The sequence below is a fragment of the Euleptes europaea genome, chromosome 3 (assembly GCF_029931775.1).
Source record: "Euleptes europaea isolate rEulEur1 chromosome 3, rEulEur1.hap1, whole genome shotgun sequence".
NCBI classification, from domain to species: Eukaryota; Metazoa; Chordata; class Lepidosauria; order Squamata; family Sphaerodactylidae; genus Euleptes; species Euleptes europaea.
The window spans coordinates 76,818,957-76,843,402 of record NC_079314.1 but is presented as its reverse complement, the minus strand read 5'-3'; the positions used below and the strand labels follow the sequence as shown (position 1 = coordinate 76,843,402).

Sequence of the window (24,446 nt, the reverse complement as noted above, 5' to 3'; positions counted from 1 at the left end):
AAGAGACCATCTGTTTTGGATACTTAGTTGAATTCATCTTGACTTCATGAGACGGATGAATTCCATGATGACTAAATGAAAATGGTGGAAGAAGGGGAAAAATTGGGTAAGTGAACAGGAAGATTAGAACCAGTTTGTGGAGCATATTTGTGAGCACTGCCTTCTCAGAAGGCTGCCGTTGGATTCATAACATTATTTCTGTAGTTTCTTGTATGCCTGATCTGTATGATATTATGATCTCTGCCCTTTCCACTTTCAGCTCTTTGGTCTTCTGCTTTGGTGTGTGTGTTGCTCACCAGACTTTGGTGTGTGTGTTGCTCAATGAATGAGTGGATAAGAGTTTATGCAGGAGAAGAAAGCATCTGTTCTTACTCATAAGATGAATAAAAACAAATGATTAAAAATTGCTTTTTCTTATGTAGTGCCTTCATAGCTTACAGGAAACTTCCTTTCTGACTTGGTGGTCGAAGGCCTACAGATCATGAGAGAGGAGACTCCTCCAGTTCTAGGCTGTGCCTGCTGGCCAGAACAAGGTGATTTGGTACTAAGGTTTTTTTTAAAAAACTCCTGGAGCTTTTTGTTAGGTTCATGTGGCTATGGTTAGGGTTAAAGTGGCTAGGGGCTTTGCTAGCCCCCCCCCAATGGATTATGTGAGGTAGACTAAATTCCACCTTAGTTAAGGTAGGCATTACCAAGTCTAGTGTGGGCTTGCAAGCAGGGTTGTTCTTGCCATGTTGTCTCTTGGGTGATACTCCGGGATGGACAGGTTTCTGTTGGCTTTGGAGTACTCCTGGGGTTCCGGCAGTGCCACATTACCCATCCCAAGTAAGGCTGTGAGTTCTGCATCTTCCACTGCTTCACTTGCCTCACACTAGCTGCTCCCTGCCCATTCTTTGCCCCAGAGGCAAGATAGCTGGCTTTTGCTTTCGCCTCTAGTGTTAAACAAAAAATCATTTTTTAAAATATCAGGGTTTTAGTTTTTTAAAAAAATAACGTGGTTGAAAAATGAATCTAAATGTAATGAAAAAAATAATTATTCAAACTGAATTGTGACTCAGTACATTTTGCTGCTTTGCTTGCTTGCCTACTTGGCAATTAATGTTTCTCTTAGCTTCTCTATCATATTCTCCTTCCTCAGAATCGGTCAAGTGATTTCCCAGGTTTGTAGAAAAATCCCTCTTCTCTGTGCATGGCCCAATTGTGTGAATGTATTGTTCTGCATTTGGAACCATTTCCATAATTAGAGGGATGATTCTGAATAGTAAAAATGTTAAAGGAACTATTTAAGAAACTTAACAGTGCATCCTTAGAAAGTGCAAATATGTTACATTTTAGTATATTTTTATAGTGACAGCAACAAATTAGTATGTCCTTAAGTATATAAATAATGCAGCATTCTTATTTAAGTTATTCTTTATTTCCTGGTGACTTGGATCATGAATTAAATTGCCCTGATATACTTTGGATGCTATCTACATTTTGCATGATCATGTACTTTAGTCTGCATTCTTGAATTCCTTTGTGCGGAGCCTGTGATATGTGACTTCCTCCGTCTTCCCCAGTACTAATGTATAGATCTCATCCTTGGATATCTTTGGACATAAAGGTGGCCACTAAAAATTCTGTCAAAGAACCACTTGCCACCACTTTTTTATCTGTATCCCCTATCCAACATCTTGAGAGCTACTTGATGATGCTTTGTGCAGAGCAGCAGCACAAGCGTAGCTATTTTGCAGCTATACGCCTCAAGTGTACTGATGTTGTGCAGCTATGCTAAGCAAACAGTGAATAATTGTGTTGGGATTGCTCAAAAGAATTTGTATGCCATCCTGTTCTCTTCATGGAGATAGGCGCCAGAGGAAAGGCTATTAAAAACTGCCCTGGCTGCAGTTGGAATAGTTCTGTAATTATCATTTGAAAGTGCAGACATTGTTCATGGTAGCTGCATTTTTTTATCATGTGGCATATTAGGGGGTACATAATTTTACCTTTTACATTCATATGAACACATATGTCATACTAGACCTGGCCCCCATGTGGATTGATAGACCTAGAGAAGGGAACCAGGAACAGAGAGGAGACATTATTCTACAAACCTGGGGGATTCCTAATGTTTGCAGAAAAATCACATTTTAAAAAATTGTCACCCCTCTTCAAGACCTCCCAAACCAGAGAAGCACCTTCTCCAGTTTTGAGCGCTGGGGAAGGTACGTGCTGAATGCTAGTGATGGTGCTTCCCCCCTCCTCCCTTTTCACTAGTAGTTGTTGAAAAAAGGGGGAAGCCAGGGTATTGAGCACTGTAGGGTTAGGGCTTTCACTTCTGATACCCCCCCTTCCATCTCTTCCTCCTCCTAGCTGCCAGGAGGGAAAGAAGAGAGTTGCTGTAGACGGTGGATCCTCAGTGCTAGTGGCTTATGTGCTGGGAGGGAGCCCAAATGTCTATGTCTAGCCCCCCCATCATAGAATCATAGAATTGGAAGAATCCACCAGGGTCATCTAGTCCAACCCTCTGCACAATGCAGGAATTTCACAACTATCTCCCCCACACACCCCCAATGACCCCTACTCCATGCCCAGAAGATGGCCAAAATGCCCTCCCTCTCATGAACTGCCTAAGGTCATAGAATCAGCATTGTTGACAGATGGCCATCTAGCCTCTGCTTAAAAACCTCCAGGGAAGGAGCCCTTACCACCTCCCGAGGAAGCCTGCCAGTCCTATCCCTCACCTAGTGCAGCTCCCCACTACTCTGTCTGCTGGGTGGGGAAAAGAAGGGGAACCTCTGCCCTCCTCCACTGGCACTGCTGACAGGTGGGTAGATAAGCATGGGAGGAGTGGGAGCTGCTGCCACCCCTTTCGAGTGAGCCATAGGCAGCGGTGGCATGCTGTGAGTAGGTGAATGACTGGAAGGGGATATGTGTGTATGCTGATATTGCTTTCCCCAATTTTATTGTAACCAACCTTGATGCTTCCACTGAGAATTGCTGACAGACACTACAATAAAATCACTGCTGAAAATGCTCGTCACGCTAATAAAATTTCTCAGCACCTTGGTGATCTAGTGCCTGGAATTAGTCAAGCTCTGATTTAGATTGTGGCATGGTTTAAAGTATTATGTTTTCTTATGACAGAAAACTTGGACCCATGTACATTTTTTATTTCACAGTCCTGTCTAGAGATGCGTTGGCCGTGGGAGGAAATGTGCTTTGCTCAGGACTCCCCCTTAGAACCTTTCCAGCAGAAAAAATGGATATTTGGGGGAACTCTGGAAAAAAACTCTCTTGGGAAATATTTTTCCTACTATAAGTGAGATACTTTTTATAAGGTGTTACTCTTTGAAAATGTGAAGATTTTTATATGAGGCAATCTACATCATTAGATTATAACAAATGGGAGACCCACAAGAACTTGTGGGGGCATTTCATTTTCCTCTTTTCCTTCCCTAAAAGCCTCCATAGCTTCTCCCCTTTTCTCACTTTTTTTTTTGGCTGAGTTATGTAGTGCTGGCTAAACTGGGCTCAGTTAGATGGTGGTAGAAAATTGGGTAATTAGATCAACTGCTTCTCTTTCTGTTATTTTTAATACAGTCTTATTATCTTAGAAATATTCAGAGATTTTAATAGAAAAATAGTTCTATTTTTTTATAAACTGAGAGCACCATATTGAAGACTGATGAACAAGATGCATTCCTAGTTGAATTTTGAAGAGATGCTTCTTTCCTGCTGACAAATATTAACTGATGATTGCTTAAACATGTGACTAACATGTTTTTCATGTTAATCCAGGACAGGCACAGCCTTCAGCCAGTTCCGCAACTGCTGTCTAGCTGGTTAATTAGGCATGTTTCACATCTCACCAGCTTTTTATTCTATCTTTGTTTGTACACGGGTTGAGTAGTCTCCAAGTATTTCCTGTTTCAGAAATGAAGACTCTGGAGGAGGTAGGAAGAAACAGTGCAAATGGAACTGTTGGTTAGGAGCTCTCTGAGTATTTCAGCATTGAATAAACTCTTGTTAAGAAGCATTTTTTTCTTACAACAGATACAGTTTTTATTGTAGTGTATTATAAAAGCTGTTCGTTATATAAACTGTACACAGTCAATCTGAAAGGCAATTCTGACACACAGAAAAACAAATGATTGATTTTTTTTGTTTGATACTCTGAGCAGTTTTATTTATTTGTTATCCTTTATATCCCCCCATCTTCCTGTATCGATGGCATTTTGTGTATGTGTGTAAAGTGCCTTCAAGTCGCAGCCGACTTATGGCGACCCCTTTTGGGGTTTTCATGGCAAGAGACTAACAGAGGTGGTTTGCCAGTGCCTTCCTCTGCACAGCAACCCTGGTAATCCTTGGTGGTCTCCCATCCAAATACTAACCAGGGCTGACCCTGCTTAGCTTCTGAGATCTGATGAGATCAGGCTAGCCTGGGCCATCCTGGTCAGGGATCAATGGCATTTTAGCCTCCTATTCAGATGTTAATTATTTTAAATACTTTTATCCTTTTAAGTATGAAAGGTAGTTTATAGAAAGGGGCTGTGGCTCAGTGGTAGAGCATCTGCTTGGCATGCAGAAGGTCCCAGGCTCAATCCCCGGCATCGCCAGTTAAAGGGATAGGCAAGTAGGTGATGTGAAAGACCCCTGCCTGAGACCCTGGAGAGCCCCTGCCAGTCTGAGCAGACAGTACTGACTTTGACAGACCAAGGGTCTGATTCAGTATAAGGCAGCTTCATGTGTACCAGTGATTGTAATATAAACATAAAAAACTACCAGTGAAATAAATTAAACAAAAATCAGATTAAATAAAAACCATCTGATTAGGCTATTCAGTGGTCACTGAATCGGACCCAGTAAACTTTGTTGCCGAGTAGGAGGTTGAGGCTTGATTCCTGCATCCAAACCCAACATTTAGGCCACAGCACCACACTGGCCCACAAGTGACAGTTGTGGTATATATACACTGCAGACCTTTAGACCAGCTGGCACATTCTATTTGTCAAGACTTCTTATATTTCTCACACATTACCATTTATGTACTTTTCAGTTTTGGTGGGTTTTGTTATTGCCTAAGCTTGCAACTTGCTCTAAAATGCATACTAAATTTTATGTCTGGGGAGACTGTGTTGTCATTCATGAAATAATGCGTGACAAACCCCCGAACTGACATTCTGTGTTTAGAAGCATCAGCTACAGAGACGGAACCGTGACTGAAAAGAAGGAAATATCTGTATGACACAACCACTCTCATTTGTTCTTTCACGGTGCTATCCTAAGTAGAGTTGTGTGTGTGTGTGTCATCAGGTCACTTTTGACCTATGGAGACCCTATGAATGAATGACTTCCGAAACGTCCTATCGTTAACAGCCTTGCTCAGGTGTTGCAAACTGAAGGCTGTGGCTTCCTTCATTGAGTCAATCTATCTCACATTGGGTTTTCCTCTTTTCCTGCTGCCTTCAGCTTCTAAGTCCTTTTAAATTAATTAGGATTGTTGGGATTGCTCTGTAAATTGTGAAAGTAGGTGACCATGGTCATCAAATAAGTAACTCACATTTGGAATAAAGGTGCAATATGTATGAAGAGTGGATTTCCAATAACCTTTGCATAGTTGTATGAATACTCAGAAGGGAAACATACTTTCATTGTCGTGTCTTCACTGAATATGCGATCTTAGAAGTTACAGAAAATGTGCAATCTTAGAAGCAAGCCCCATTAAATCCATAGGACTTATTCATCAGTAAACAGGAATAGGATGAGGTTGTATGTCTAGTAAGTGACTGTTGCTCTGTGCATTTGAATAGGTTTGCCATACAGTTGCAGCAAACGACATACAGTGTGGTGTAGTGGTTAAGAGTGGTGGTCTCTAATCTGGTGAACTAGGTTTGTTTCCCTGCTCCTCCACATGAAGCCTGCTGGGTGACCTTGGGCCAGTCACAGTTCTCTCTCTTTCTCTCTAGTACTGCTCATATAGCTATAGCCTTGAGCAGAAAATAAAGAAATAAAAATGTCTTACTGAGTGTTATTCTTTTGGTATTTAATTATTGCTCCTATTAATTTTGCCACTGAGTAACAGAATCACTTGTATCTGATAGTAGCCACGTCACCTGCTCCCTCGTACTGCCTCGTTGGACATAAAGGTATAATTAAACTGGCCTTCAGCTCATTAAATATCGGACACTCCATGATATTTAAATATCGGACACTCCATGATCATATGTTTCATAGTTTCAACTTTTGTGTGTTACTTCTGTCTCTAAAATTCAGGTACTTTGTAGTTTTTACATTGGTGTGTATTAGCATTGGTTGTAAAACAATAAAAGTAAGTTACTATAAAGATTAATGTTACTACCCTTAAAGTCATCAAGGACATTACAAAAGTGTTCCTCGACCAGAGTGCTGTGTATGAACATTAGAGTCAGGCTGTTAAGGGGAACACTGATACTGAATTTCCCGGTTCTGTTAAGATAACTAACAGCTATTGTTAGACCTATCCTCCATTGATGTGAGTTTTCAGGCAGCCCTTAATGTTGATGGGTGTGTGGATGGGGTCTGGTATCGAAACTACAAATAGTGACATTGTTTACCTGTTAAAAGTGTAAGACTTGTTCAAAGCAGCAAACCTCTTATGAAAAGCAACAAACCTCTATGTTATAATCAAGAAGTCTAAATCCTTCCACCAGCTACTATGTAAATGGGAAAATAGTAACAGCAATTTTCTGTTGAAAGAGACAAATTCATGTTTAGCTGGTACATGGATGCTTCATGTTCAGAGTGTTCTTTGGTTTTAGCACACATATAGTTAACATATTTGAGAGATGGGAATCCCAGAGCCTTATATGGTCAACTTACTTTGTACTGCAGTGAACTGAAGGCACCCATCCAAAGGAAAAAAAATTCCAAGTGTCTTTAACTGTCTAATGCCCTTTACTTGGCCTCCTGCAGTCGTACAGTAGCTAACCTACTAAATTTTGAGATTCAGGAGTATGCATCGCTATTAGAATAAATACCTTTTGTACCAGTTGACAAATGGATCTATACAAAAGGTGTATTACTTTAAAAATGAATTACAATAGGCCTCCCTTTGTGCAGACCTGAAAATCATAGTTTGTAGGAAACTATTATCTGTATGTTAATACCAAAATGGTATCTGCATGCAAATAGCTGTATTTAGTATTGAGATGGAGGTGGGATCTAAGGCCCTTCTGAATTACACCAATTAGGCTTGCCAAAACTACTGGAGGGAACTGATTCTTTCTCCCATCTCCCAATGCACATAGAACCCAAGGAAACATCCCAGTTCTAGCATGGTTTCATAAAATCATTCAATAACTGAGATTGGTATACTTGTGCTAGAAATAGACATGACTGGAGAAAGAGCATGAGTAAGTATATTTGTTTGCCCATTTTAGGCTGAATAAAAATCCTTATCCATTGGTGTGTAGGTGGAGTATGAGAATTTCTATATAAAACATTCTATGGCATCAGATAGTGATAATTTCAATGTATACTGTAGATATAAACCACATGGCTTAAATATAGTTATTGTTAAATGAATGATATTGGCAACAACTAATACGTTAATGTATTTGATAATATATTATTTAAAAGTTCAGTATTATCTAAATATGCTGTTAGTCTTACATATTGTAACTGTGATGACAATGTTTCTTTCCAAGCAATATATCTTTTTGTTTACCACAGAAGGTTTTGTGTCTTCAATTTTTATTTCTTCTGGCCTCTCAGATCGCAAAATTTAAGATATATGTGCTAAAGTAGCATAGGGTGCAGCAGTCTGCAACTCTTTCTCAAGAATGGAATATTTGCAATTTCTTAAAGAAAAAAGTAAGCCAGTAGCTTGGCTGACAGCTTAGTTCTCCAGACAGTCTATGGACCTATTACCCCAGCAAAAAGGGAAAATGATTACTTCCTGATTCAGCTCAGTTTCTTTATAGAGAATGCTGCCAACTGTTTTTCTGAATCCAACAAACTTGAAGTCCAAACAATATGAAAAATCCCAGTTGTAGAGATATGCTATACTTCGCAAATGAATCCAAAAATATTTTTTCATTGTCAGTTTGAGTCACAATCTTAACAGTGTCGTATTAATGTACAGGTAGCATATCCCTTATCCGGATGTTCCATATCTAGACTGATCTGAAAACCAGACCCTTTGAGCTGCCATGCAGGCAGATCCATGCTGCCTTCTTTCAATGTTTCCTGTCACCAAAAAATAATAATAAAAAAATTCATTGTACACTGTGTCATAAGTGGAGATTGAAAGTCTGCCATTGTTAGGTTGCTTGTTACTCTTGTTTAACAGCTGATACAGTATTCTGATGAGACAGTTACCCCTTTTCTTTCTGATGGTTCAGTGTATACAACATTATTACAAATATTGTTTAAAATTACATTCAGGCTATGTGTATGAAGTGTATAAATGAATTTGGGTCCCATTCCTAAGATATCTCATTATGCATATGCAAAAATTCCAAAGTATTCCAATTAGGGCTGTCAAAAAAAAAAAATTCGGTACAGTTCGGATTCGGCCGAATTTGACCCTTGTGGGGTCGGTACGTGCCGAAGTCCGAACTCCCCCGCTTCGGATCCCCGGTAATTCGGGGGGATCCGGAGTTCGGGGGGAAATTCGGCCGAAGCGCGCCTTCAGGGATTCCCTGAAGGCGCGCGGGGGCCCTTTAAACTGATCTGAGCCTCCCAGCTGGGAGGCGCAGATGAGTTTCAATGACAGCCCGCCCCCCTTCAGCGGGCTACCCTGAAGGGGGGGGCTGTCATTGAAACTCATCTGTGCCTCCCGCCCGGGAGGCGCAGATGAGTTTCAATGACAGCCCGCCTCCCTTCTGCGGGCTACCCTGAAGGGGGGGGCTGTCATTGAAACTCATCTGCGCCTCCCGCCTGGGAGGCGCAGATGAGTTTCAATGACAGCCCGCCCCCCTTCAAGGGAGCCCGCTGAAGGGAGGCGGGCTGCCCTTTAAACTGATCTGAGCCTCCCAGCTGGGAGGCGCAGATCAGTTTAAAGGGCAGCCCGCGCCTTTCAGCGGGCTGCCCTGAAGGGGGGGCCGAATTGGCCGAATTTATTCGTGAACTCCCGAACTCGCTGAATTCGGCCCCCCCGGTTGCCCGCCAGAGTTGAGTTCGGATCCATCCGAACTGAAAATCACCGAATCAGGGGAAATTCGGTTGATTTTCAGTTCGGACCGAACCGAATTGACAGCCCTAATTCCAATACTCGGAAAGATCTGAAATATGGACCACTTCTGGTCCCAAGCAGTTCAGATAAGAGATTCTCAGCCAGTTAGTGTTTTTTTTTAAAAAAAATTATACATATATCAGTTTCCTTGACCCCTCAAAATGACATTGACACAGAGTACGAGATGGGGAGTGGGCAGGGGGGGGAGGTTACAGACTCAAACGAACATTCAGACCCTTGACTTCTCAGTCTTAGGTCTAAAACGCATGGTCATTTAGCCCAGTTCCAGCCCAGTTCCCTTCCAGTTTCACCCAGGATCAAATCTTCGCAAACGGACAATACCTTATTTATTCTTCTTTCAGTCCTGTATCGAAGCGAAATGAACCCGCCTTTTCCCATTCCTCTTCTGGGAGAAACAGAAACGAAACGGGGAAACACAGATGATTGGCATCTCTAACAGCCAATCGCGAAGCAGTGTTTGAAGTGGTAGGGATTCAACTGTTTCCTGCCCGCTGCTACTACTTCGGAGCTTTTTCTGAGAAAAAGAAAGTCTTTTTTAAAACGAGGCTTGGATTCCCCCCCCTTCTTTCAGGCATCTCCGTTTTTTGTTTTTTAGTTCTTAAAATGCTTTTAAAATTACAAGCAGGGTGGGGGGAAGCCTCCATTAGTCAATTCGAAAGGACCAATCACCAGGAGCTGGGGTGCGGAGGGGAGGGCTTAATCAGCAGGAACCCACATTTTCTGTTTACATGGATCCATTTGCACACAGTTTAGTCCCTGCTCATTCCAGGTAATGCGGGTTCATTTGGTCCTGGGTGGAACGGGGCTGGAACTGGGCTGGAACTGGGCTAAGTGACCATGCGTTTTAGACCTTAGACACATTGTTTTTTTGATGCCATTGCATATCGTTGTGATGGCAACACATCTGTTATGAGATCCCTGATTGGCTACTTGACAAGAAATAAAATGGGAGATGGAAATGTTTCTGCTGCAGCTGCAAAAAGGGGAAAATAGTAGCTTTTCCTGCTTCACTTGGTAGTCCCTAGGCCCATTTTCTACTAAGTCAGCACCTGTCCCAAACTAAAGATGGCTGGGAACATTTGAAACACTGGCTAGACCTCTCATCTAATAATGCCCTGTGATGTGTTTTGTGTTTTCATGCAGCCTTCCTGTTTTTGCCTCTCGTTTGCTTCAGCCATCAGCATCCCATAAACTCAGAAACGACTCTATAAAGAGTTGCTCCAAGCTTCTTGTAAAGTGGGCCCAGGCTATTTATGTTAACTATTGATTGCTACTACCATTCTCAGAAAACATCCTGTCTATTGTTACACTGGCCAGTTGCCTCCTTCCATTATTTTACTTTAGTCTTTACTATCCTGCCTAAAGATGCTCCTTTCTTCAAGGACATGCAAGTAAGCCCCCCTCTGTCTTACTTCCAGATTGAGCCTAAGATTGGTTTAGATATAATATCAAATAATGCTTTTTGGTAACCATAGTTCTGGCCCCATGGTTTATGCTGTTTGCCTATCTCTCTCTTACTAGAATCCCTGGATTCTATCTGAAACTGTTCAGCCTTGCCCAATTTTTGGTGAAGTGCCATTTGTTGTATGTTCTGCTTCTATAGGCAAGGTACAGAGGTGGCCTAAAAAGCCAAATGCACTTCACAGATCTTTGGGCAATTCTAGCGGGGCTAAGCAGTAGACTCATTCCACCCTTTTCTGACATTTTTGCATTGCCCTCCCATTCCCATATTAAGCTGTGATATACAGCCAAACAGTAAATGCTTTTGAGGGTTTTTTAAAAAGCACAGGGTGAATCATACTTGGTGATTCAGCATTAGATCTTAAAACAGTCATTTTCCATGTAAATGCAATGGGTGATCGAGGTAAAACTGCGAAGATGGAAGGAGAGAGTGCACTGGGAAACTCTCAGTGAGAGACATCAGAGAGGATTCATTTTCTGCTCGCAGGATACTTCCTTTTCTGTGGTCAGGTCAGACAGAAGCCAAAAGGGCAGAGCAGCTTCCCATACCATGGTTTGTTGGGTTGGATTTAAACTGAAATCCACCATAGAAACCAGGTACAAAATGGCCATTCCAAATTTCAGTACATAAACATTGGTACATTAGTGTCTTCTGAATAGTTTTATACAAAGTCTGTCTCCTCCAATAGCTTCAATTCTGTCTCTTTGAATGGTTGGCATATTCTTGAGTCAATGGATAGAATAGCTTGCAAGGAGGGATCATGTTCTGTTCTGATGTGGTTTATATTATTTTGTTCATGATGCATTGCGGTTCTAATCCTAATCCTCAAGGCGAGTAGATTTAGAAGGCACCACTGTTTCACAAAGAATTATTTTGTGTAATGTTTTGCTTTTTACTGTACTGAAAGGGCAAAATAGTCTGACTATGTGTTGGGTTATTGTCCTCAGTGAAGGTGTTAGAGTGTGCTTTCTGGGGGTCGGTTCTGGCTATGTAATTCTTTTTAAGATTTCTAAAACTTGTTTGAGGTGCTGAGTGCATATTTCTAGATCTTTGTACACAACATGTAACTCTGAACTAAAGGAACAATTTAATGAAACCCGCAACTGGATGCTCATAATAGAATGAACTACTAGCCAAAGGTAGGCAGAAAACTCACTGAAATGGAAGCTTTCCCACTGATATATTTTTCCATGGAAAATTGTTTACATCTAAAAAGTACCAATCTAACTTTCTATAAAACAATGCTTCATAATGAATGAATGGATGGCCATAAAATATCAGGCTAGGCAGTTTCAATGTTGTCATTAACTTTTTTCAGGTGATTATTCCTCGGAAGAATGTGTGTGAAAGAGAGAGATTGAGTTTTGTATCCGTTGAGTGGGGGGATTAGATCTAAAATACACCGAATAACCCAAAGATACAGTCTCCCACATTATTAATTCACTTGGCTGTCTGTGACAGTAGAGCCAAAATGAAAGGTAAATGCTTAGTTTGGACTGCCAGTGAAAGAAAAACTGAAACAATTTGTTTCACTTAAAACAATTTTGATCTCACTTCCAGAAAACTGCAATGTATCTTTTCTTTTGTTGAGATTGGAAGAGTTCATCCAAAATCTCCTGTGTTTTTAGTGCACTTGATTTCTTTGACGTAGCCCTAATGACTAAACAGGAACAAAAACACAGTGTCTCTTGCTGCTGGATAAACAGTCAGAAGCACAACTAAGTGATTAAGACACTGTGCTATGGTCATTTGCCCATTTGTAGCAAAACAGAATGTGGTCCAAACAGTTCTGAAGCAGATCTGCCTCATTCTGAACTGGAACTACTAGTGCTTTTACAAGTATTGTAATAAAAATATTTTTTATAAAACTATGAATTTGTTTGGCTGTAACATTTAAACAATATTTGATATTTCCCCCTAGAATATTTTAGTTCAGGTACTATTGGAAATCAGTAATTACAAGAACATTAGGATTTTTCTTTAGAGATTTATATGGCACTTAAAATTACACATTGGTCTTGTTTACTAGTTACATGCCAGAAAAACATGCCAAATTAGATTTCAGTCTAGTTAGGGATTCCCTATCTTCCAATCCATAATTCTCAGGAAAACCAAATCATTGCTCAGGGGCTAGCTCCTCTCCCCCAAGCAGGAAACTGGTATGGGAGGAAAGGATTGAAGACCCTCCCCTGCCCCAAAAAACATGTTCCTGTGGTTGTACTTTGAAAAAAAACTTTAAAGTTATCATGGAACTAAATATAATATATAGTGCCTTCCAAGGGCAGAATCTCAGAACTGTTAAGTCAGACTACCATGACTGATCTTTATTACTCTGGAGATGGCTCAAATTAACTAGTACTGAAAGTTAAAAACCTTGAATTATACTCTGAGAGAAACTGAGTGAATGGAGGCTATGAAGTGCACTCATAGTTTGCCCTTTGTTACTGTTTGCTTGCTATGACATCCTTTGATAACCAGATGCATATCTTGTTGGTATGTACAATGTTTGTAGGGGAAAAGTGTGTCATACAGAGGGAGGGCCAGGTAACATGTGGGTAAGGTGAAGAGTTGGGAATAGATGTTGTATTTATGCAGGGTGGACGAAGGTGAATTATAGGCTAGCTCATACAGCAGAAATAATTCAAAGCAATTACTGTATGTAGAATGACTGCTTGTTACTGCTTCTTTGGAAATAGAATTCGGTCAGTTACCATTACGTTTTATTATTATTTAATTCATTTATATCTCACCTGTCTCCCCAATGGGGACCCAAAGCAGCTTGCATCATTCTCGCCTCCATCTTATCCTCACAAGAACCCAATGTGGCAGGTTAAGCTGAGAGAGTGTCTCGCCTAAGGTCACCCAGCAACCTTTCATGGCACTAGTGGGGATTTGAACCCCGGTCTCCCAGATACTAATCATGTTCTCTTAACCACCATACCACTCTGGCTCCTCAGGAGGGGAAGGTCAGTTTTGAATAGTATATGGTAGATATAAATCACTGAACTCTTTGACAGTGGTGGGCAAATTTACTTTGGCAGTAGGAGCCAGTCCCTAAATTTAGGACCCAGAGTCATTTTTCAGCCTTCAGAATTTTGTACTTTATCACATTTTCTTATTATTGCTACCATGAAACCTAGTCCTAACTTCCTCTCATAATTTTATTAAACGTATGACAAAAAATTTGTATATAAATAAATTTAGGGATAGTCCCGGCTGTCATCACAGCAACAAAAAAGCTGACCTCTATCTCTAGCCTACCTTGTCTCCTATTTCTGATCATTCCATTATTGCTTTACTAGACTTGATCTTAGCCAAAAGGCCGAGAAGCGATCTGATCATTCCATTAGAGCTTTAAAAAGCTCTAACTGAATATTGGAGCCGGTAAGAAGAAGAGCAACTTCTTAAGAAATGAACACATCTCCCACCACTGAATATTGTAAAGTTAATATATAAAAAGCTGTAGAAAAAATGCACATGTATTTTTATGCCACACAACAAAACACATTCTGATATAAAATAATAAATAAGCTTTGTACTTCTACTGATGGTTGCTGAGAGACATTGCTGAAAATAGTAGGTCCCAAAATGAATTTTCTAAGTATCTTGGTGACCTGGCACCTGTAATTTTTTAAGCCCTTCCCCAGTGTTTGCATATTCCACAAGGAGTGATGTGAAAGTCTGATTAAAAATGGCATTTGTATTCCTTTATGCAATTGCTAAACTTCCCATTGTGTTTTGGAGAAATTTCCTTCTTTGTCATTTATAGTAATTACTTTCTTTGGGAACTTGTTCTTTTCCAGGACAACTATACTTGTTTGGCAATGAAAACCAAATGCTCTCCATAATAAAACAATAATAGGTTTACAAACACACCTTTCCCCCAGAGTGTTAATATATAAGCAGAAGTATTTAATAAAATGATTGCACATTTTAAATCCTCCTTTCTTTTGTTTATAGGCTTGCATAGATGATAACGTAGATATGGTGAAATTTCTGGTGGAAAATGGAGCCAATATTAATCAACCTGATAATGAAGGCTGGATACCTCTACATGCGGCTGCTTCCTGTGGATATCTTGATATAGCAGAGTAAGGATTTTCTTTCCCATGTTTAATTATGTATCTTGACGTTTGGCATACTTCTGATGCAGCATGTTCTGATAGGAAAGAATTTAACTTCAGGAATATCTCTTCTCTCCCCCCCCCCATTAAGAGGTGTATATCAAGTTCGGAGAAGCCCTTGTTTGCAGATACTAATCATCATGCCACAAGATTTTTGTTTGGTTGATGAGTTATAAGAAAGAGCTTTTGATTTGAGAATTGTTGTCATGGTTTCTATGTGTGTAAAGTGCCGTCAAGTCGCAGCCAACCTATGGCGACCCCTTTTGGGGTTTTCATGGCAAAAGACTAACAGAGGTGGTTTGCCAGTGCCTTCCTCTGCACAGCAACCCTGGTATTCCTTGGTGGTCTCCCATCCAAATACTAACCAGGGCTGATCCTGCTTAGCTTCTGAGATCTGACGAGATCAGGCTAGCCTGGGCCATCCAGGTTTCTCTACCAAATAACAAATACTGCTGTGCTTGGCCATTGGTTGGTAGAAGGTAATTACTGCTTGGGCTATCGATACGTCTAGAAGTTGAGGTGGCTGTGATGGTTGAGGACAGTTATCTGCCATCATTAACCTTTCTATTTTGATACACGTAGGGTGCCATTACTAGGAAGAACTACGAGGTTGAGAATGCTAAAACTGGCTATGCTGTACATTAACACAGTGTACATCACATAACTCTTGAAAAAGGAAGCAGTAGCTTGTATTCTTTTGACTCAGCAGTATGTGTCAGAAAACTTTTTGTACCTCCATATTGTTGCTTTCCAATGACATTTCAGCAGCTGGCACATTTATCTGTTTCTCATAGTGGAAAGCAGCATTTTTAGAGGAATATCTGTATATTTATTCTAAATGCTTTTCCATCTCATTTTTTCCCTCCATGTTCTCTGGGTCAGTAATATTTTTGTAATGGTAGTGGTAATCTGACTTTATTTTAGTTGCCTTTGGCTTTTTCACACTTCGAAAGCATGTGTTTTGTTACAGGAGAAGAATTGTGTGTGTAGTCTGTTGATTAGAAGATGAAGAGATGCTGATGGTTGACTTGTGCGCTTTGTAGAAAACTTAACAGACTGCAGGTCAAGGATTTTCATTAATCATGTCACTTTTGAGATAAACATGCTGTCTCAATTACTGTATTAAAGTATATATTATGACTTTGTTGGGTTATAATTTCTAGTGTTTCTTGTTATAGGTTGGTATTAGTATGGTGAGCCTTTTGGCAGAAATGAATTGTTGCTGGCAAATGTTGTTCATTATTCCCATGGAATGGGCTTCAGCTGGAGTATCTCTGCATAAGATTGCACTGTCAGTTTCATCTCTAACTTTTTTTTTAGCTCTAGCAGATTATTATTTGGAGAATGACGGCTCAGGATGAAATTTGAATGACTCTCCTCTTCTGTTGCATCACAATACATCTTTTGATCTCTGCCACATGTACATCTATTACAGTTGTGCCTGACCCCCTGCGTGCATGTACTCATGATATGTATGTGGTGCTAAACATGTATGTTAGTTCACATGTGATGTGTTTTTCAATTCCCCGTAACATTTTATGTGGGCAAATAACAATGTGATATGTGAATCATTTCCTGGTGGTAGAAAATAAATGTTAATGACCATTTCATCAGTTAAAACTGGCCCTAAGATTGCTGCAAAAGCAAGCTTAACTAGTTATCATCCAGGAAGCAGCCCCAGGGAGCTGGGTTCACACCCATTGGTCCTTCAAACACTTCCTACTAGCTTTATTAAAGCGACTAACTGATAAATACCCAGCCAAGTAGTGGCTGTTAAAAAACATAACTAACTTGATGATAATTATTCTGCTTCTGCACATTTACCCTTAGTTATGAATATATGTGGAAGTTAATTGGCTGGTCTCAAATCTTCAGGTGTTACTGGTCCTGGCTGCCGGGTCTGATTGGCCAAAAATCCCAAAATGAAATTTTGCCTTCAACTTTTTGATTTTTTTTAGTCTTTTCCTAGTGTATGTGAACCAGACATCCTGGAATAAATACTGCCATATTTCATATTGGCATACAAGAGTGCTGATTTCTTTTAACCTCGTAGTATAGAATCTTTTCAGTGCACCAGTGCAGAGCCAAAGTAGAGAAATACAATTATTTTTATATCTTTGTTTATTCTAAAAATTGATTAAGTTCCCAAAAGAGGTCCCTAAAGATAAATTATTTTTTGCATGGTGCCAGTGGAAAACTCTGTGCTAACGTTTTGTGAAGGAAATCTTACTGTGAAATCTGTGTAAGACTTTAGTGACTAGGTATCATAAAAGGAAGGAAAAAGGTGGACGTGCACTTACTGCAGTTTTCTTGGTGGTATGTTCTGGCAGTTCAAAGGTTAAAAGGAAGGCATTCAAATGTAGGTGCATTTAATTATGTCTGCACAAATTGTTTACTGTGTGGGAGGTTAGTTTGACATGTTGAGTAGATAAGGTATATAAGAGGAGTATATGAATAACACACTTGGGGAAACTAATGAGTTTTTTGAGAGGACAAGAAAGATTACAAAAAGAAGACTGCTTCTTAAGAAAGTAACAGATCTAATGGTGATCAGTTCTTGTCTGCATTAATTAGATAGGCAATGTGAGGATTTGTGCAAAATCCCCTTAAGTCAAAGTCTGGTCAATTTTTGTCCTTTTTTGTATGTTTTTAGGAAACAAGTAGTCAAGCTTCAGTAATGAACTTCAGGCTTCCTTCTAATATTTGTTAAACATGGAGTGAATGCAAGTGCCTTCTGCTTAGTGTAGTATCATCTCCTAAGGCAGGGTTCCCCAACAAAGTTACTGTATTTCATTTATACCCGTTTCTTCCCAATGGGGACCCAAAGCAGCATTCTCTCTTCCCCTTTTTATCCTCACAACATCTTATGATATAGGTTGGGTCTGTGTTTGTATGACTGGGCCCAAGATCACCAAGCAAGCTTTTGTGACAGAAAGGGGATTTGAACTGGGATCTCCCTGATCTTAGGTTGGCCCACTTAACTGCTATACGAACCTGTCTGTCAGTTAAAAGGTAGTGGATTTGACCAAAATAAGAAAGTTGAGGACTGTACATACACACTGCTTTCATGCTACCATGGAACTCTGGCTGTATAATGGAGAGCAGATGCTTTGAGCCTTCAGGGGACTGAGTAGTTGTTAAAGAGTTACATGCCCTCCCTTCATCTTAGGGCCTGATAGAGTGGGAAGGAAATTTGTTTGGGATATGTACCTTACCTCAGCCCAGTATGGCTATAGGGAAAGTTCAGGGTTTTCAGAGATAGTTGCAAGCTGCATAGTGCTGTTGTGCATTAGAACAGAGGGGAGGTTTGGGAGGAGGGGAAAGAAGAATAACACTGATGGTTCCTTCCTTTCACTTTGGGTCCCCTTTGGGAGAAAAGTGGGGTATAAATGAAGTAAATATATATAGTATTACAGAGCTCAAATTGGCTACGCCTTTCACACAGGTGTTTTTTTGTTGTTGCTGGTGGGGGGACTGTCTCCTTTTTGTACTGTTCATGCTTTACAATAGGTATCCACTTGTTTTGGATATTTACAACCAAATTGTGACGTGACTTCCTGCTTCCTGTTCTGTTTTGACTCTGCATGGCAGTTTTGCCAATCCGAGCATCATAGGTTCTGCACAGTAAGGAATTCCAAAGTGTATTAGTTGCTGGGCAGTAATCAGCCATGTTACAGGCTCACAGCCAAAGAATGCATCTGGGTGCTGATGGCTGAGAAGGTATAGAAAAATTCCAAAGTTAAATCCTGTTTTGAAAGATGATGTCATAAAACGTTATGCCAAAAGGAAGGTATGTCTCAATTAAGGGGTTGTTTTCTATCCAAATTCATCTGGATAAATTTCTGTATGCACTTTAATATTAATCATCAGAACATAAGCAAGTTGGCTTATTTCTTTTTCCTTTTGAATTTCTATTTTTAATTTTGATTGCCTTATTTCAGTTTTTAATGTGTGGAAACAAAGCCGATTTTCCTTATTGATTTGTATACTGCTGTTGTCTTATATAGAGACATTCTTTTGTAATCTATATATCTAATTCCCAAGTGTGGCCACCATTTGTGGATACCTAAATCTAAGGATGGGGCCACACTTGGCCCAAACAGATTTTTCTGCAGACTCGGGGAACTCCCTAGGCCTGCAGAAAAAATCTGAAAATTAAAAAAAAAATCATTGGGAGGGTTTAAATTTAAAGTGTTATCTGTGCATGGGCAGACAACACTTTCCGTTGTGGTGGGGAGGGGCCCAGCTGTGGTGTTGGCAGTGGCAGGGAATGGTGGTGGGCCTATCTGCGGCTTCGGCAGTGGCTGTGCCCATCTGCGGCAGTGCCTGGGATACGGTGGTGGGCCCATCTGCAGTGGCAGCAGTGCCTGGGAGCCATGTTCCAAGCTCAGAGCCATTCCCAGACATTGCTGCGGCCAGGCTCAAAGGTGAGTCAGAACAAACGGTGATGGGAGGGGGAGATGTCCCAATGTTATAGTGCATGGGGGGGGGGTTGTTTAGTTTTTAGTGATGATTTTGATTTAGAGCTCATATTTTTAGTTGCACAGGGAAATGTAATGTTCTTTTACTCGTTACATTTTGGATTCCCATGGTATTTTAGTATTTGATTATTATTAAGTTGAGGGCAAGCACATATATTTTGATGTAGTGAGATCCATAAGTATGGAGCATCATGATTACATGTTTAATTTAATCCACAAGCAGTTTTTATATACGGTAAGGTTTGGATATGTTTTTTTGTGTATGATTTTACATGAATGCTCTTGGCCTTACCCCTTTCTGGTTAATAATATCTGGATTGATTGTGTTTTTTTGAAGTACAAAATATTGAACCTGAGCTTGCACAGACACTTGTAATTGACACCGGTATAATGTCTGTTTAGCTTCTGTTGTCTTACTGATTCCCCCCCCCCCCACAGCCAGTGCATTGGTCATACCTTTACTCTTTCTCAGACAGTCCTGGGCAGCAATTTTATGTATTGTGTCTCTGACAGCCAAGCTTATAATTAAAATGATGATAGTTATTGTTACCTGTGGAAGGAGTGATTACCCAACACCTGCCTCCTGTAGACACTGTGACTTGCAGTGCTTCGGTTGGACCATATGGGTGTGGAAGGGCTGCCTTTCCAAAATCTTTTCTTTAAGTTAGGTCAGAAATTGGTCTGGCCTGGCATATAGTAAGAAGAACAATGCTTTTAGCTTGCTTGTTATCTGACTGAATGCATATATTTGGAAGAGGGAGTTGGAGAAGAGAGGGAGGCTTGACTCCTGGCTTCTCCAGGCTGCCTCATGATTTGGAAATTAAGTCTTAAATAAAAGAAACTGGTAATATAAACAAGTGTTTCTGCCCTGTTTGCATTAAGGTCATAGGACAGAGGGCCAAGCATGAAATTCTATAGCATTCTCCTTATGATAGGTTGTTAATTATAACCTTGCCTCTGTATAGGAACTATCCTACGATATGCACGTGGCTGTTTGCTTTCAGGTAAAAGTGCTTTTATAAGAGCAGTTGACATTTAGGTTTAAAGAAACTTAGGGAAACTGCTGAGGGCAGTTTGAGGTTATCACCAGTTGGGTGATGGCAGCATTACTGACTGGTTACCTGCCCATTCCTGCAGTAAGATAATTTGTGTGTGTGTAGTATTGAACCTTAAGATGATGCTATTAGTATGCCACAGAAGGAGACGAATAAATATTTTGCTATGCCCTCTTTCTTTCAGTATTTTCTCTTTCCCTATATGTGTATATTCTCTTATAAAAGCTCAAGCAAGTATATGAAGTTGCCTTATGTCAAGTCACACCAATATACTGACTGGCAGCAACTCTTAAGGATATTGAGCAGAGACTTTCACATCACTTACTGCCTGCCCTTTTTAAACTGCAGTCTGCGCCTGGGATCTTCAGCATTCAGAACCGATGCTGTATCACAGAACTGTGGTCTTATCTCTCATGTAAAATATCAAAACCAATTTGAAAGCCCTATTTAACTTTTCCCTGTATGCTTTTCTTTATTACACTATATAATTCGATATTTGTGAACATTTGACCTTGTTGTTAATTTTTCTGGATTAAATTGTGATGGAAAATTAATAGGCTTAGAGCATAGATAATCCTTGCTGATCATTCCCTAGAGCAAAATGATGGTGTTGATACTTGCATGAAATGAAAATTTGGCAGATTGACTTATAATTAATAAAACCAGTAATTTAGGGGAACACTTCCAGCAGGGCAAATTTTAATTATTGTTCTCAAACAAATTCCTCCTGTGAAGGGTGTGGTATTGCCAAACTTTACTCTTGGGGGCTTGCTCTCTTTACACTTGGAGGAGGAGGACACTCTACTGTGTTTTGGTTCTCATAAACCCTGGAGGAAGGAAATACGTTGTTCTTTCTGTCTCCAGGAGGGAGGGAAAAGCCACAGTCTTTTTCCTGCCATCTTTGACAGCATTGCGTTGAGAGCTCCTATATTTTACTGATCCTTTCCTTTCCTTTTATCCCTTAAAAGCTCCTTGATCAATTGATCTTGAGCAGCATATATCTAGTGTTGGAGGGATATAAGGACTGAAACAAATCTTGCCACTGACAATGTAGCCTTGGGGTCCCTATCACTTAGTAAAAAAGGCATTATGTCAGTCACAGAGGCACTGGATTTGTATATTAAAAGGGGGGAAATATAGTGCAATCGAAGTTCCTCTAAAAGCGGCATTCCAAAAGGGCATGGGCTAATGAGTCAATAGAGCCAGAAGAGCAAGGACAGATCCTGTCTGAGTATGGTATATTCAGAATTCTGCCCTGCATTACCATAGAAGGGTTAGCATTCAGTCTAGCCAAGCAAAAAGCTCTACAGAGATGAGGAGTTTTTAGATAATATGTATAGGCAGGCAGACCACGTGGAGGGGGTATTCCGAAGAACTGGGATGAACAGACACGACGAGCACGAAACATAGTGCTGTTATAATCAAGCTCTTTAATGCACTTTTTAATTTTGGCAAAAGCTTCAGTTTTCCCAAGATCTGATAACATATCCTGCGAGAAGCCCAACAACGACAGTTTCTCATCTAAGATTTTTTGCCATGAGGATTTAAAAGGGTCATGCTTCAGAGAAGCTAGGAACCGCTCAGTGCTAAAGCACAGTTTAAGGTGTAGTTTAAAGGCGGCCAACCACACCCTAGCTTCAAGTGACATTTGGCCAAACTCGGAACGAAGAGTAACGCCAGCAACACATCGAGGGGCATTTAGGAGTTTTCGTAAGAACTGAAGCAGTGGACGATCTATAGATTAATTGATGACTGTTATCCAGATGGCAACACCAAAGAGGATAATTGGGGTAATTTTCAGGTTAAAAATCTGAATAGCCCCTGGAATATATTTGCCACCTTTGGTGTGAAAAAAGTTGACAATAGCACCAACCCCAGGTTTAATTTTGTTGGACACTGCTTTTTGATGGGCATTCCAATTTAGGTTATGGGAAAACAGAATGCTAAGGTAAACAAACTCCTTGACTTGGTCAACCTCAAAGCCATCTAATACCCAGCGAAAAAGAGGCATTTTTCTCCTCTTAGTGAAGATGATATCTTAGATTTAATGGTTTATTTTAAAACCTTCCCTAGAGCAGATTTTACTGATCCAGGAGTGCCTAGGGTTGCTAATGACCTTCCTCCTTGGACACCTTTCCTGACTCTTAAAAAATTAAAAGAAAATATTGCTTCCTTGTCTGTGTTTCCTTTGTCGTTTTCTCATTGCTGGCTCCCTCTTATTGCTGCTAGCTTCAGCCTAAACACTGGCAGAGACTCTCAGTCCAGAAGCATTCTCCACTGTGGAGATTTGGATATGGTCATTGCCAGGCAGTGGAGCAGGAAGCCCCTGCTAGCTTGCTTATCCAATCACCCCATTGTGATAGTGCTCAAGGGGAAAGCCAGAGCCTCCATTGCATCCAGCCTGGAGAATGAGTGGGCTGGATTACATTTTGGTGCTGAAATTGTGTCCTCCAATGGCCAGTTGGGGCAGTCTAGTCCGGTCCAAAATACCTGTAGTTTGCAGGCAATTGGGACTGTTGGATTGGTGAGTTCTTGGGCTGTGTATGTTGCCTCTGATGCCCACCTGGAATTCAGACTTAGCTGGAATATTTCTCCAAGGCAAAGGAGAGGAGGAAAAAGTCTTCAGGCCTTGACAAAAAGGCATAGTGGAACCCCCCCCCCCACCACCAACACAGTTTCTTCTAAGACTCAACCTATCCCAGAAGGGCTACTCAGGAACCCATGCCATGCTTCGCCAACCCAGATTTACAGTGGGGGAGGGAGCGTGGCTGCCTTGGCTGGCTCACGGGCCAGATAAGAGCTCTCAGGGACTGGATCTGGCCCCTGGGCCTTATGTTTGACACCCCTGCTGTAACCTGTTCAGGGGGACAGACCTTGGGCATGTGCACTCATAATGTCTAATTATTTTCTGATGCCTCTCTGCCAGACTGGTGAGCTCATGGTGGGGACTTCTGTGTTTATAGATCTTTGGATAGGAAGGGAGTTGGGGCTACATATTAATATGGTGGGGATTAGGGCAGTTAGGTATGCTCTTGTCTCTTTTGTAGCCCTTCTGGATGGAAAGTCTGTCCTGATCTCAACAGGCAACATGAGAGCAAAATTTTATATCAACAAACAGTGAGGGAAGGGCTCACTGTCACGCACATTTGGCAATAGGCTATTTGAAAGAACATCTCCCTCCACATCATCCACATAGTGAGACAGTCCAACGTCACAGTGGATATGCTCAGCAGAGAGGAAAGAGCAGACCACGAATGGTCTCTCAGCGATCTCTACCTGCAACCGATTTTTGAAGAATGGAGCTACTCTTAGGTGGATCTCTTTGCTTCAGCTACCGATACTATTCTGTTCTTGAGCTGCATCAGGGATGCTTTCCAATTCCAGTGGGTAAGGGGACCCATTTTATGCCATCCCTGTTTGCCATCCTTCACAAGGTCATTGTCAAACTTGAAGGGAAGACACAGGATCTTACCACTGGCAGAAGACCTCTTACACATAGGCCTGATTTTCCACCACATACAAAGCTAGAAGAAAAAAGAAATAAAAGGGCCACACCAGTAACAGGAAATAAAATTAAAGCCAAGGCCAATGGTGCAAAATAGATAAAAATACTTTTTATTACTCAGAATAAAAATTTACCTATGCGTTTTGCCCAAGGGGTTTCTTCAGGGGAATCTGTAGTTATTGCAGTAGTCCTTATGAGCATAAATTTTGTAGCTCCTTATGAGCAAAAATTCTCTGCACCCCATTCCAAAAGATTTCTAAAAGGTTTACTGAATTTATTTCCTTCAGTCTCCCCACCAGTTCCCCAATGAAACTTTTTGTCGGTCTTAGCTAACCTAATGGAAAAACCCTTCAAACCCTTAGCCAAGTGAGACCTGTCATTCCTATAATTCAAAGCCTTCTTGGTGGCCATCACTTTGGCACTCAGGGTGGGAGGGCTGCACGCACTCTGCTGCAATTGGCCATTTGCCAGATTTCATAATGACAAAGTGGACCACCATCCCAGCCTTAGTTTTTTTGCCATAGGTTGTTTCAAAGCTTCATGTCTCGCAGGATATAGTCCTTCCTATATATTTTGCTGCCCCAGCTTCACAAGCAGAA

General features: G+C 40.8%; 1 protein-coding gene across 3 annotated transcripts in view; it reads left to right on the top strand.

The window, feature by feature from the left end:
• The window catches only part of PPP1R12A (protein phosphatase 1 regulatory subunit 12A), a 122,125-nt gene that overhangs the window by 24,982 nt on the left and 72,697 nt on the right, over positions 1 to 24,446 (top strand). For all 3 annotated transcript variants that reach the window (XM_056845730.1, XM_056845729.1, XM_056845728.1), the window contains exon 2: positions 14,643 to 14,773. In XM_056845730.1, the coding sequence (XP_056701708.1) occupies positions 14,643 to 14,773 (131 nt within the window). The remainder of the gene's footprint in view (positions 1 to 14,642; positions 14,774 to 24,446) is intronic.